The following is a 15,439-nucleotide window of genomic DNA, read 5'->3' as shown; positions in this document are numbered from 1 at the left end:
ATGCCTTTTTGTATTCCATGGGTTTCAGAACACAACATATGTCCGTCCCACCGGCCAAATGTGGCCTGCAAGCCAATTTAATGTGGCCCACCATACATTAAATAATTAAGAATGGTGCACCATTTTCTGGCCCCTTGAATCATGTCAATATCTGTAATTGGCCCCTTTGACAAATGAGTGAAACCCTAATCCTGTATCTTCCTTATTCACTTTGTCTCATTGTTTTTAGGAATTGATGGTGATTGTGATTGTGAGCTCCTTCAGCCTTCAAAGGGAGACCCTGGCTTTATGGGGATTCCGGGATTGCCAGGGTTACGAGGACTTTGTGGGGCACCAGGCCCGAGGGGTGACATTGGTTTTCCCGGAGACATAGGAAGAAGTGGGGCAGACGTGAGTATCATTGTCAGTGTTCCTTTATTGACGGACCATGACTAAGACCAAGAGTTTTTCCTGACCCTGTGTACGGATCAGGAAAAGCTATATTTTTATTTAACCTTTATTTTGACAGTGTCATGCTGAGACCAAGATCTATTTTACAGATGAGCCCTGTATACACTCAATGGACATCAATATACATTATACACATCAATATACAGTGCATTAAGAAAGAATTCAGAGCCCTTGACTTTATCCACATTTTGTTACGTTACAGCCTTATTATAAAATATATTAAATCGTTTTTTCCTTCATCAATCTATACACAATAACCCATAATGACAAAGCAAAAACAGGTTTTCAGAAATGTTTGCAAATCTATTTAAAAAAAATGAATATCACATTTACATAAGTATTCAGACCCTTTATTCAATACTTTGCTGAAGCACCTTTCACAGCAATTACAGCATCGACTCGTCTTGAGTATGACGCTACAAGCTTGGCACACTTTTATTTGGGGAGTTTCTCCGAGTCTTCTCTGCAGATCCTCTCAAGCTCTGTCAGGTTGGATGGAGAGCATCGCTGCACAGCTATTTTCAGGTGTCTCCAGAGATGTTCAATCAGGTTCAAGTCCGGGCTCTGGTTAGGCCACTCCTGCTTTGTCCCAAAGCCACTCCTGCATTGTCTTGGCCGTGTGTTAGGGTTGTTGTCCTGTTGGAAGGTAAAACCATCGCCCCACCAGGTCCTGAGCGCTCTGGAGCAGGTTTTCATCAAGGATCTCTGTACTTTGCTCCATTCATCTTTGCCTCGATCCTGACTAGTCTCCCAGTCCCTGCCACTGAAAAACATCCCCACAGCATGATGCTGCTACCACCATGCTTCACCATAGGGATGGTGCAAGGTTTTATCTTCAGAATTATACGAGGATCAATGTTTTTATGTTTGTTATCTCTAATACATACAATAGGAAAGTGATCACTGATGTCATTAGCAAATACACCACTCAATAGGTACTTGTGGGGGCTAAAGTCAGGTTAAAGTCAAAATAAATATTCTTCAAATGATCAGAGGCCGGGGTACGCCAATTAAAGTAAAAATCTCATAAAATAACTAATTCAGATGACAGAAAAGGTTTAAAATATTCAGAATAGTATCAACCGCTTCTATCAGTTCAGCAAGGGGGCGATCCCTATTACAAACAAATGCGTATTTTGGTGTGAGGCCACAGCTATAACCAAACACACAAACTTTTGGTGTGTGACACTAGTGACACTTAGAGAACGATTCGATTTCACATACAGTGGGGCAAAAAAGTATTTAGTCAGCCACCAATTGTGCAAGTTCTCCCACTTAAAAAGGTTAGAGAGGCCTGTAATTTTCATCATAGGTACACTTCAACTATGACAGACAAAATGAGAAAAAAAAGAAAATCACATTGTAGGATTTTTTATGAATTTATTTTGCAAATTATGGTGGAAAATAAGTATTTGGTCAATAACAAATCTCAATACTTCTCAATCTCAATACTTTGTTATTTACCCTTTGTTGGCAATGACAGAGGTCAAACGTTTGGGTCCTGCAATTTGCAGGGCCCTACATGCAGCATGTAGCCTGCCTATAGGCCGATTGGAACCTCTAGAACAACTCCTGCCCAACCATAACTGATCCTATAGTTGCAATGCTTAGCCAAAGCTATACACAACAAATAGAACCTGGTTAATGTTGAGTTGATTAAAACATTTTTTTTTCCATTTCATAGGGCTTCCCAGGATTTGCAGGTGTCCGGGGTCCAAAAGGTCAGAAAGGTGACGTCTATCTATGCATTAAAGGTAAGAGCGACTTTTCATTGGTCGATGTGAACATTCTATCTTGCCATTGGATGTATTTATACTGAACAAAAATATAAACGTAAAATGTAAAGTGTTGGTCCCATGAACTGAAATTAAAGATCCCTTAAGTTTTCCATACACCCAACAAGCTTATTTCTCTAACATTTTGTGGGGGAATTTGTTACCATCCCTGTTAGTGAGTATTTCTCCTTTGCCAAGATTATCCATCCATCTGTCAGGTGTGGCAAATCAAGAAGCTGATTTAACAGCATGCTCATTACACAGGTGCACCTTGTGCTGGGGACAGTAATAGGCCACAATACCACAGAAATGAATGCTCCGAGAATTTTATGTTAATTTCTTTACCATAAGCTGCCTCCAACATCGTGTTAGAGAATTTGGCAGTAGGAAGCCCAGGAACTCCACATCCGGCTTCCTCACCTGTGGAATCATTTGAGGAGGGGTGGAGGGTGCTGAGGAATATTTATGTCTGTAATAAAGCTCTTTTGTGGGGAAAAACTTATTCTGATTGGCTGGGCCTTGCTGCCAAGTGGGTGGGCCTATGACCTCTCAGGCCCACCCATGGCTGTCCTGCTGGCCAGTCATGGAAATTCATAGATTAGGGCCTAATGAATTTATTTCAATTGACTGATTTCCTTATATGAACTGTAACTCAGTCAAATCTTTGAAATTGTTGCATATTGCATTTAATTGCATTTATATTTATTTTCAGTATAAATACTAAATACCATCAATTGTTTTATTCTGTGTTGTTACAGCATTCAACCCACATAATGCATTTCTAAAAATATTAATTAAACTCAAATTGAAAACCGTGATTATATATATATATATATATTTTTTTTTTTTTTTGGGGGGGGGTGTGTGGACCAAATCGTACTAATTGAGTAACACTAATGGTGGGGTAGCTGGAATATTGTAATGTTTGTGAGTTCAAATCCAAGATGAGGACATGTTGAAGAGTAATTACTGTATAAATGAACATTCACAATGAAATCATGTATGTCAAAGTGTGTCAACATTGGAAATATTGTAAGTTAAGCACTGTTCTTGTAGTTGTAGTTCTTGTAGTCTTGGTGTTCCTAACCTTTCCAACAGACACATCTCTGTGAATGGATCAGTAGTTCAATCAGGGCTTGATGGGCTGGGCAACAGTAACAGACCCCTTGAATTTTAAACATTTTGATATGTTACAGCCTTATTCTAAAAATGATTAAATAAATAAAACATCCTCAGCAATCTACACACAATATACCATAATGACACAGCTTAACAGGTTTTTAGAAATGTTTGCTAATTTCTTCAATGTAAAAAACAGAAATACCTTATTCAGTATTCAGACCCTTTGCTATGAGACTCGAGATGGAAGGACAACCATCTCTACAGCACTCCACCAATCAGGCCTTTATGGTAGAGTGGCCAGACAGAAACCACTCCTCAGTAAAAGGCACATGACAGCCCGCTTGGATATTGCCAAAAGGCACCTTATTGGTTTCATCAGACCAGAGAATCTTGTTTCTGATGGACTGAGGTCCATCAGAAACAAGATTCTCTGGTCTGATGAAACCAATATTGAACTCTTTGGCCTGAATGCCAAGCGTCACATGTGGAGGAAACCTGGCACCATCCTTACGGTGAAGCATGGTGGTGGCAGCATCATGCTGTGGGGATGTTTTTCAGCTGTGGGGACTGGGAGACTAGTCAGGATTGAGGCAAAGATGAATGGATTATAGTACAGAGAGATCCTTGATGACACCTGCTCCAGAGTGCTCAGGACTTCAGACTGGGGTGAAGGTCCACCTTCCAACAGGACAATGACCCTAAGCACACAGCCAAGACAACGCAGGTGTGGCTTTGGGACAAGTCTCTGAATGTCCTTGAGTGGCCCAGCCAGACCCCGGTCTTGAACCCGATCGAATATCTCTGGAGAGACCTGAAAAAAGCTGTGCAGCAATGCTCCCCATCCAACCTGACAGAGCTTGAGAGGATCTGCAGAGAGGAATGGGAGAAACTTCCCAAATACAGGTGTGCCAAACTTGTAGCGTAATTTTTGCTTTATCATTATGGGGTATTGTGTGAAGATTGTTGAAGGAAAAAAATACATTTTAATCAATTTTAGAATAAGGCTGCAACGTAACAAAATGTGGAAAAAGTCAAGGGCTCTGAATACTTTCGAAGGAGGTATATAATGAAATGAGGGTGCAGATGCCCAGGTAGGTGTGTATAATTTTTTTTGGGGGGGTGAATATTCCTTTGAGACCACCGGGAGACATCCTGCCAACTGATACACTGAATGTCCTGAAAACGCCCTAAAAACATCCTGGCCTGGTCCGCAATGACAGAGGGAACTCTAGGCAAAAGACTCCTAGATCTAGAGAATGGCGTGCTGGGATAACATAATGGCGTGCTGGGATCGCCATAACCCTAAAACAGACCTACTATGAAGGTCACCAAATGTCCTTTGAATGTCCCCTGTCTGCTGGGAAGGTCCTTGAAATACTATTTTCTTCTATCTCTGTTGAGTTATGAATCTTTTTGTGCACCCTGATTTATTTTGGCCACTGGATGTGAGTTACAATGTAAGCGTGTAAAGTCTGATTGGTTTCTAGGTGTGAAGGGAGACATTGGCCTCCCGGGGCTGGCTGGTCGTCCAGGCTTCACTGGGAGGAGAGGAGACGAAGGGAATCCGGGTGTGCCTGGTGACGCTGGCCCAGAGGTGAGTCTACCAAGGTCATTAAGGACACCAAAAGCCATATTCAAACTGTTAGTGACTTAGTTACATACAGAAGGAACTGGAATTAGGAGTCTGGCCCTAAGCATGGATCTAATGTTTCTTTAAGATGCCCAAATCCTCATCATAATGAGATCCTAAAACCTCCAACTTCAATGTTTACTTTGTTACTCTTGGTCTGCAACAAGAAGTGGAGTGTGCCAATATGTATTGCTTGATGCATCCTTGACTCGGCTAGCTTACTAACATTACACAAAATTCAAAAGACACGATTTCGCATATACATGTATGACCAAATTACACGTTTTTGCCTGTTTGTTTCACAAACATCCATGTGATTTCACAGGAATAATGTAGGAGAATTATACAACGTGTAAGTTTGTATTCGTACATTGTTAAAAAAAAAGTGGATGATGCTCGTGGTCTTGTCAAATAACTGTAATGTACCCCTTACTGCTATAACTAACTGGTGGCGGTAACCCCGGAGATGGCAAAATACGATGACTGTGAGTTTGAAATTGACTCGGGCAAGGTGTTTCTTTGAGGAAAGAACGCTTCACTACTGGTCCTCGAGTCAAGAAATGCATATGTGACAAAGTAGATGATTGTTAAAATACATATACAACGTTGTACATTTAGGTGTACACTTCCATGTAATATAGTCTATTCAATATGATTATTAGACCTTGGCAGTGTGTTTGTCTACAAGGTTGAAGAAAGACTTATTAAATTCATTCTTAATCTACATTTTGGCTGCGCTTCCCTTCTCAACACACTAAAACAATAAATGTAATTCTACAATTCAAAGGGGTTAAAACTAACACTTTTGATTAACAGAATGTGCCATTGGACTTCTTTTAAGGACGCTTTAATGAAAAAGTGTTGGTTCAACATAGACGATTTAAATTGGCTGATACGGAATTTGTTACCGGACACAATCATTCTGATCAGCTGGTTATACTTAGCATAGTGGCTAATTATGCCAGGTTTGCCTATGAGAAAATCTAGCAGCTAGCCAATTTAGACCAAAGGTCTAAACCTCCTGTCTAAGCAAAAGTTTGTGAGTATGGACTCATCTAGTCAAAGGCTGCGTTTCAAACACATAAAAGACACTCCCTCCTCCATTTACCCTCGCCTTATGCCCTTGAAGGAATCCCCGCGGCCATCTGTGCCGTCGGTCCAAACAATTAGCTAAGCAAGTGTACAACTCTGTACAAGCCTGAAATATCCCATAATTCAATTCGCAATGATTGTACATCCACTAAGAAAAGTCAGCCAAAACATAAAACCAACATCAATATGGAGAAGTCGTAAAAATGAATGTAAATAAGTTAGAAATTGTGCTACTAATGCACGAAGGCACAAACACATATCATAAAACTAATGATAGTTCGATTTACCAGATATCGTCAGATGGCTAGTATTCGATGATGCGGATGCGTTGTCTTCTAACCAAGATACGAAATGCAATCATGATTGACTGTAGCGTATATAAAGCACACACACAACAGCTACCAGTGGTTCCATGATGACTGAAACCACAACCGTGGGACGAACGAGTGACGAATATCCTGGCAAGAGCTGTCCATTTTAAAATGAATTGATTCTTCCCTCACCCTGCAAGTGTCAACTCATCATTCGTCATGATACGTTATCAGAAGTGTCTACTTAATTTGAGGGCTAAGGGGAGAGGGTGTCTTTTCTGTATTTGGAATGCAGCCTAAGTTTGATTGGTTCCACTCAGGGTGACAGTTACTCAGGATTCCCGGGTGAGAGAGGGTATCCAGGTAATGACGGGCCAAAAGGGCTTGCTGGACCCGTCGGCCCCCCAGGACCTGATGTGATTGGGGCAGTGGGGGAACGGGGACTCCCAGGCGACCAGGGACCTCCAGGATTCAGGGGATCGCCTGGGCTCAAAGGAGTCAGGGGTAAGGAGCTTGTCAGTCTGTGAAACACAAAGACAGATCAGGGTTGGAAATCAGTATTCATTACTGTTGGTCATAAATTACCTATTTATTAGTTATTTTTGTGTATGTATTATTACACTGGATGAAGAGTGGTATATGAACAAAATACATGTATGCACACTCAATTACAACCTTGGAGTAAACTGAAACACCCCTTCATGACAAAAAATAACAAATAAGAAGCGCTTTTAAAACATTATGCAAGACATCTTGTTTGTCCTCCTCACCCTACCCCATGCTGCCTTTCTCTTGTGCAGGTGACACCCTACCCTGCATACCCAGTAACCCTGGTGCCCCAGGACAGAAAGGCGATTCCGGAAGCCCAGGTATAACTTTTAGAAACTCCAGCACATTGTGAAAAGTATCACTTTGTTATTGTGCTAATGTCTCAGCATTTCGGCACGCTTACAGGTCTATATGTCTTATAAATTAATGAGTAGTATATGACAATAAAAAAATGCACAAAGTTGCCTCAGCCATGTGAACATAACAATACACACAAAGAATTATCATGGATAAACACCATTTTTATTTAATCTTTATTTAAGCAGGGAGTCATGATGAGACCACAGTGTATTTTGAAGATGAGCCCAGCATGAACATGTTAATAAACAACAATTACTCTATTCATACACTACCGTTCAAAAGATTGGGGTCACTTCGAAATGTCCCTGTTTTTGAAAGAAAATCACATTTTTTGTCCACTAAAATAACATCAAATTGATCCGAAATACAGTGTCGACATTGTTAATGTTGTAAATGACTATTGTAGCTGGAAACGGCAGATTTATTTTATGGAATATCTACATAGGCGTACAGAGACCCATTATCAGCAACCATCACTCCTGTGTTCCAATAGCACGTTCTGTTAGCTAATCCAAGTTGATCATTTTTTAAAGGCTAATTGATCATTAGAAAACCCTTTTGCAATTATGTTAGCACAGCTGAAAGAAGCAATAAAACTGGCCTTCTTTAGACTAGTTGATTATCTGGAGCATGATCATTTGTGGGTTCGATTACAGGCTCAAAATGGCCAGAAACAAATCACTTTTTCTGAAACTCGTCAGTCTATTCTTGTTCTGAGAAATGAAGGCTATTCCATGTGAGAAATTGCCAAGAAACTGAAGATCTAGTACAACGCTATGTACTACTCCCTTCACAGAACAGCACAAACTGTCTCTAACCAGAATAGGAAAAGGAGTGGGAGGCCCTGGTGCACAACTGAGCAAGAGGACAAGTACATTAGAGTGTCTAGTTTGAGAAACAGACGCCTCACAAGTCCTCAACTGGCAGCTTCATTAAATAGTACCCGCAAAATACCAGTCTCAACGTCAACAGTGAAGAGGCAACTCTGTGATGCTGGCCTTTTAGGCAGATTTCCTCTGTTCAGTATCTGTGTTATTTTGTCCATCTTAATTTTTTCTTTTTATTGGCCAGTCTGAGATATGTTTTTTTCTTTGCAACTGCTGGTGCTATTTAATGAAGCTGCCAGATGAGGACTTGTGAGGCGTCTGTTTCTCAAACTAGCAGGGGTTGGGCAAAAATAATTCATCAGACTTATTTCATTGTGATAATCTTGTCACGTGTTCTAACAGTGAGCAAGGAGAAATGTGCCAGATTGAATGGTACAGGTTGAATGGTATGGGTTGAGTATGCCAGTTGAATATACACTTAATTTATAATAACAGACACTAACTCTCAAAACAGGTTGGCACTGAACATGGTGTGACACATTTCTCCTTTTTTGTCTAGGGCTGAACGGAGAGTCAGGACCCCCAGGGTATCTTGGAGCTGTGGGCCCAGACGGGGTGAAGGGAGAGAAAGGAGACTTTGGGCTGTCTGGCCCACCTGGACCCATAGGTAGAAATATGATAAATGTTTTTTACCATTAGAGAATATTACTGCCTGATTAAGTGCCTTCTCTCCATTCTGATTTACTCACTAGAGATTGTCGCCATTGTAAAACCTCAAACATATCACAAATAGGGGGTACTTATATTTTTCTTGTTTCAATGCATGTACAAGTGTTTTTGTATATCCCTGAGACACCCTTAGATGATGGGGTCTCAGCTAGGAATGAGACATTATTGACAGCGAACCTGGAGTAATCAGGGTTAAGTGCCTTGCTCAAGGGCACAATGGCAGATTCTTCACATAGTTGGCTCAAGGATTCGAACTAGCGATCTTTTCGCTTACTGGCCCAACCGCTAGGTTACCAGTCATACTATTTTTTTTATAGGTGGTAGATCGGCTTTAAAATTCAGATAATATGTGGCTTCCATCAATGTAATTGTCTGCATCATTTCCAATCCCCCCTTTACAGTGCATTCGGAAAGTATTCAGACCCCTTCCCTTTTTTCACATTTTGTTACATTACAGCCTTATTCTAAAATGGATTAAATAAAAACAAATGTCATCAATCTACACACAATACCCCATAATGACAAAGCGAAAATAGGTTTTTAGAAATGTTTGCAAATGTATAAAAATTAAAATCAGAAATACCTTATTTACATAAGTATTCATGCCCTTTGCTATGAGACTCGAAATTGAGCTCGGGTACATCCTGTTTTGATTGATGAGATGAGATGTTTCTACAACTTGATTGGAGTCCACCTGTGGTAAATTAAATTGATTGGACATGATTTGGAAAGGCACACACCTGTCTATATAAAGTTCCACAGTTGACAGTACATGTCAGAGCAAAAACCAAGCACTGCTGTCGAAGGAATTTTCCGTAGAGCTCTGAAACAGGATTGTGTCGAGGCTCCGATCTGGGGAAGTGTACCAAAAATTGTCTGCAGCATTGAATGTCCCCAAGAACACAGTGGCCTCCATCATTCTTAAAAGGAAGAAGTTTGGAACCACCAAGACTCTTCCTAGAGTTGGCCACCCAGCCAAACTGAGCAATCGTGGGGAAATGGTCTTGGTCAGGGAGGTGACCAAGAACCCGATGGTCACTCTGACAGAGCTCCAGAGTTCCTCTGTGGAGATGGGAGAACCTTCCAGAAGGACAACCATTTCTGCAGTACTCCACCAATCAGGCATTTATGGTAGAGTGGCCAGACAGAAGTAACTCCTCATTAAAAGGTACATGACAGCCTGCTTGGAGTTTGCCAAAAGGCAACTAAAGGACTCTCAGACCATAAGAAACAAGATTCTCTGGTCTGATTAAACCAATATTGAACTATTTGGCCTGAATGCCAAGTGATACGTCTGGAGAAAACCTGGCACCATCCCTACGGTGAAGCATGGTGGTGGCAGCATCATGCTGTGGGGATGTTTTTCAGCTGCAGGGACTGGGAGACTATTTAGGACCGAGGGAAATATGAAAGGAGCAAAGTACAGAGAGATCCTTGATAAAAACCGTCTCCAGAGCACTCAGGACCTCAGACTCGGGCGAAGGTTCACCTTCCAACAGGACAATGACCCTAAGCACACAGCCAAGACAATGCAGGAGTGGCTTCTAGACAAGTCTCTAAATGTCCTTGAGTGTCCCACTCAGAGCCCACACTTGAACCCGATTGAACATCTCTGGCGAGACCTGAAAATAGCTGTATAGCGATGCTTCCAATCCAATCTGACAGAGCATGAGAGGATCTGCAAAGAATGGGAGAAACTCGGAGCAGAGCTAATATGTTGGAGTGAACGGCTGTGTTTGAGAGGCTCCTGCAACTTTCTTGCGAAATAATCTAACTTAACCTACTTTATGGCCCTTTTTACAACAAACGTTTCTTTCTAATACAAGATTGTAACTTTCTATGTGAAAATGCCGAGTAATAAGAGACCAAAGGACAATAAATCCACATTGGAGGGCTACTCCCGACTAAACAACTAGACAGACATGGCGGAAGGCACAGGCAACAACGTAACACTTACAGAACTTACCTGGGCTTTTGGAGAACTACGTGTTGCTTTAGCTGAGGATCTTAAGGCTACTATTGCTGAACTGGACACCAAAATTGAGAGCATCATTCGAACGGTCACTTTGCAGGGCCAGAGTATTGTGGACCTTAAGAAGGCCTTGAGATTGACGAGTTAGAGAAGCTATGCACGTCATTGCAGGATAGTGTACAGAGGCTTTCTGTGAAAGTGGTTGACCTGAAGGGCCGATCCAGACGTAATAACCTTCGCGTTGTTGGTCTGGCAGAGGGGGTGGAGGCGGGCTCTCGTCACCACCGACTTCTTCGCCAAGCTATTGAAGGATGCAATGGGATCGGATTTTTTGGCTTCGGATCCCCAGCTGGACCATGTACATCGCGCCCTTGTCCCAGTGCCTGGACCGGGCCAACGTCCTCGCCCAATAATCATCTGTTGTCACAGTTTCAAGACCAAGGATCTTATCCTGCGCAAAGCTCAAATGAGGGGCAACCTTTTTTCAAAAGAGTCCTTGCCCTGATTCCAGATATCTCCCATACTAACCTGGTCATTGGAGGGGACCTTAACTGTGTGCTAGACCAATATTTGGATAGATCCTCTACCCGGCCAAACCCTACCTCCTATTCAAGCGAATTCTTGAATACCTACATAAAAAATTATAATTTATTTGATATATGGAGGATCGCTAACCCTACGAGTAGGGAATACTCCTTTTACTCTCACGTTTACAATGTTTACACTCGAATTGACTACATTTTGGTTGATGCTAAACTACACCCCTATACCTGTAATGTGAGGTATGATGGTATTATAACTCAGATCACAGTCCACTCATCCTGTGAACATCTTAAAGACCAAATTACATTTTTCTTTCATACCAATGACAACACAGAGACTTCCCCAGCATTATTGTGGGGAACACTGAAGGTTTATTTGAGAGGCTGTATCATCTCCTTTTAGACTACCAGGAGTAGGCAAAACAGAGGAAAACTGGAAGAACTGGAGGGACAAATTCACTTACTGGATAGGGAGAATGCTAGCCATCCATCTATGGAGAAACATAAAAAGAATACCTCTTTAAAATTTGAATATAATCAGATTCTCTCAGCTAATATTGCTAAAACTTTTCTCTATGCCAAGCAAAAATATTTTGAGTTTGGTGACAAACCACGCAAATTACTCGCCAGACAACTTTGGAAAAATGCTGAGTGACCGAATGATTCACACATTTAAATCTGCATCTGGGGAATTACTCTCTTCCCCCAAAGACATCAATGACAGATTCCGTCAGTTTTATGAGACTCTATATACATCTAAAGCGTATCCTAACCCCTTAATTATTGCAATACTTTTTGGAGGATTGTAATCTTCCTGCCCTGAACCAGGAAGATTCTAACTTCCTGAATAAGGAAATATCTCTTGAAGAAATTTGAGAAACAATTAAATCTCCAAAGAGTGGCAAGACCCCAGGCCCAGATGGATACCCTGGTGAATTCTATAAAACATTCAGCAACATGCTCTCTCCCTACCTGCACAAAATGTTGGTTCAGGCCAATGAGGATGGAGTTCTCCCATCTACTTTGGACAAGCGTTCATTACAGTTATACATAAGACGGGTAAAGATCCGGAAAAGGTAGGGTGATACAGACCAATATCTCTCCTTAATACAGACCAAAAGATTTTAGCAAAAACTCTGGCTAACAGGTTTACCACTTTAATTGGCAAATTGGTCCATTCGGACCAGACCGTCTTTATCCATAACAGAAACTCATTCTTCAATCTCAGGCGCCTCTTCAACATTATGTATTCTCAGAGGTTACCCAACGTGGACCTTGCCCTTATATCTCTTGACGCCGAAAAGGCCTTTGACCAAGTGAGCGGCCCTATCTATTCAAGGTTCATAAATTAGACCCAGCTTTTATATAGGAACCCCTGTGCGAGAATACTCACTAACCAATCATTGTCGACCCGATTTGACCTTTACTGAGGGACAAGGCAAGATTGTGCGCTGTCGCCTATGCTCTTCTCCCTAATTATTGAACCTCTCGCTCAGGCGATTAGATCTCATGCAGCAATACACGGCTATAATACTAAGGATAAATAAGATTTCCCTATACGCAGATGACATTCTCCTCTATGTAACAGAACACCAGGCTAGTATTCCAGATATTCTTGATGTGATTAATTTGTTTGGTACCTTCTCAGGATACAGAATACCTCCTGGCTAGAACATCTCCCAGTTAAGTTATCTTCAGAAAAATGTATCTACCTAGGAATTGTAGTTACCAAAGTTACTCCTTACTATTTCCCCTCTGATGCAAAAACTCAAGGCAAACATACAATTTTGGAGAACTCTCCCAATTTCTCTGCTCAGAAGAATTAATGCCATTAAAATGGTCTTTCTTCCACAACTGCTCTACCTATACCAGAACATGCCAGTATTCATACCTAAATACTTTCATAAACAACTGGACTAAATTATCAATCCTTTCATCTGGGATTATAAAACACACAGGATAGGTATAAAAAAAACACCTCTGTAAATCCAAGATGGAAGGAGGATTGTCTCTCCCAAATGTTATATTTTATTACTGGGCTGCTAACCTTCGCGCTGTTACGTTTTTGCTGGATGACGCACTTCAGCCATCCAGCTGGCTTAGTATGGAGCGTGAGGAGTGTCACCCCTTCTGTATTGGGGCTGTGATTTTGTCGCCTGTCAATCTGGAGATGTCACTTTATCGTAACAATCCTATTATACATAGCACAGCTCGAATCTGGAAGCAAATGAAAGTCCACTTTGAGTTTAGTCCAATGTCATTCATGCTCCCTGTCGCCAGGAATCCCTCCTTTTCCCCCTCTAACCTTGATAACACTTTTGAGCGAGTACCATAGGGGAGTTATATATAGAAGGGACCTTTGTTTCCTTTGAGTTGTTGAGGGAAATTTATAATCTTCCCAGAAGTAACTTTTTCAGATACCTACAATTTAGAGACTGTTAGAAAACACCTCCCAACATTTGGGAATGCTAAACCTTCCATGTTTGACGGATGCATAAAAAGATGTCCCACCTCAGACAAACTGATATAGCATCTACATGACACTTTTCAATCTGTTAGCACACCTTCTACAGATGCCATTAAGGCAAAATGGGAGGAAGAACTAGGGACTGACATTTCGGTGGCAGACTGGGAAGAGAGCTTGGAGTATATACACACATGCTCCATTAACTCCAGACATCGTCTCATACAATTCAAGGTATTACACAGATTACACTATTCCAAAACTAAACTGCATAGGATATTTCCTGATACATGCGAGGCTGTGCAGGGTACACTACTCCACTGCTTTGCCCTATGCTCTAGCTTGTATGGTTATTGGTGTGGAACTTTTAGGATCCTCTCTGAAGTTCTGGAGACTTCAATAGACCCAGACCTGCTTCTGATAATCCTGGGAGTGTCTGATTCCCTAAACGGATTAACCAAACCCCAAAAACAACTAATCTCTTACAGTCTCATTTCGGCAAAAAAAAAAAATCTTGTTGTTTCTACCAAATTATGGCTCAGCGAATTGGCAAATACTGTACACTTAGAAATAATTAGATATATTCTGAACAATAAATTATCAACATTTGATCAAATCTGGCAGCCTTTCCTCTCTTACTTGGACGAGTCGGCGCTGTGAATTTGTACTTTTTAACGCTCTCTCAATTGTAATATTTTAATCTACCTTTGGGCTTTGCTGTCCCCGCTACCTGAGCAGTGGGGGGTGGGGGAGGGGGGGGGGGGGGTGGCATCTACCCTCTTTCTTTCTGTATGTCTTGTTTTGTAATATTTGTTTTGTACCCAGAATTCTGGGTCTTGTTGTTCCTGTCCTGTTTAGATAAGAATTGTAGACCTGTCTTTTAAACCTATACACCATTCTTGTGTGTGTTCAATAAAAATATTTGAAACAAAAGAATGGGAGAAACTCCCCAAATGCAGGTGTGCCAAACTTGTAACATCATACACAAGAAGACTCGAGGCTGTAATCGCTGTCAAAAGTGCTTCAATAACGTACTGAGTAAAGGGTCTGAATACTTATGTAAATGTTTTCTTTCTTTTTTTTAAATACATTTGCAAAAAAATTTTTTTTACTGTTTTTGCTTTGTTCATTATGGGGTATTGTGTGTACATTGATTAGGGAAAATAACAATTATATCAATTTTATAATAAGGCTGTAACGTAACAAAATGTGGATAAAGTCAAGAGGTCTGAACACCTTCCGAATGCATTGTAAATAGGTCCATTTAATTCTGTCTGCCTTGCCGTTCCAAATAAATTGTTTGCTAATATAATTTAAAAAACAAGTCGCTAGGTGTAGGCAAGGCCATAAGCAAATAGGTAAACTAGGAAATGACTAAAGATTTAATGATGGTGATTTTTTGCACAAATGGACAGGTATTTTCCAATCCTTGGTAGCAAGATCTTATTTATATTAAAATCTATTGTAGTGAGATTTTTTTTGGGGGGGGGATATGAATACCGAGTATGTCCACTACACCATCAGACCATTTTATTGGTAATCTACACGGTAATGTAAATGTTTAATGTTTTTTGTGATCCAATACGTAATATAGTACACATCATCATTTGGTTGTA

At 40.9% G+C, this 15,439-nt stretch overlaps 1 protein-coding gene across 3 annotated transcripts in view; it reads left to right on the top strand.

Moving 5' to 3' along the window:
- col4a4 (collagen, type IV, alpha 4) overlaps positions 1-15,439 on the top strand; it is a 150,963-nt gene that overhangs the window by 89,410 nt on the left and 46,114 nt on the right. For all 3 annotated transcript variants that reach the window (XM_064984108.1, XM_064984109.1, XM_064984107.1), the window contains 6 exons: positions 230-390; positions 2,135-2,204; positions 4,835-4,941; positions 6,701-6,884; positions 7,181-7,249; positions 8,676-8,783. In XM_064984108.1, the coding sequence (XP_064840180.1) occupies positions 230-390; positions 2,135-2,204; positions 4,835-4,941; positions 6,701-6,884; positions 7,181-7,249; positions 8,676-8,783 (699 nt within the window). The remainder of the gene's footprint in view (positions 1-229; positions 391-2,134; positions 2,205-4,834; positions 4,942-6,700; positions 6,885-7,180; positions 7,250-8,675; positions 8,784-15,439) is intronic.

This window comes from Oncorhynchus masou, chromosome 13 (genome assembly GCF_036934945.1).
Source record: "Oncorhynchus masou masou isolate Uvic2021 chromosome 13, UVic_Omas_1.1, whole genome shotgun sequence".
In the NCBI taxonomy this organism is placed as follows: Eukaryota; Metazoa; Chordata; class Actinopteri; order Salmoniformes; family Salmonidae; genus Oncorhynchus; species Oncorhynchus masou.
The sequence above is the reverse complement of the archived record's forward strand: the minus strand, read 5'-3'. Positions and strand labels throughout refer to the sequence as shown.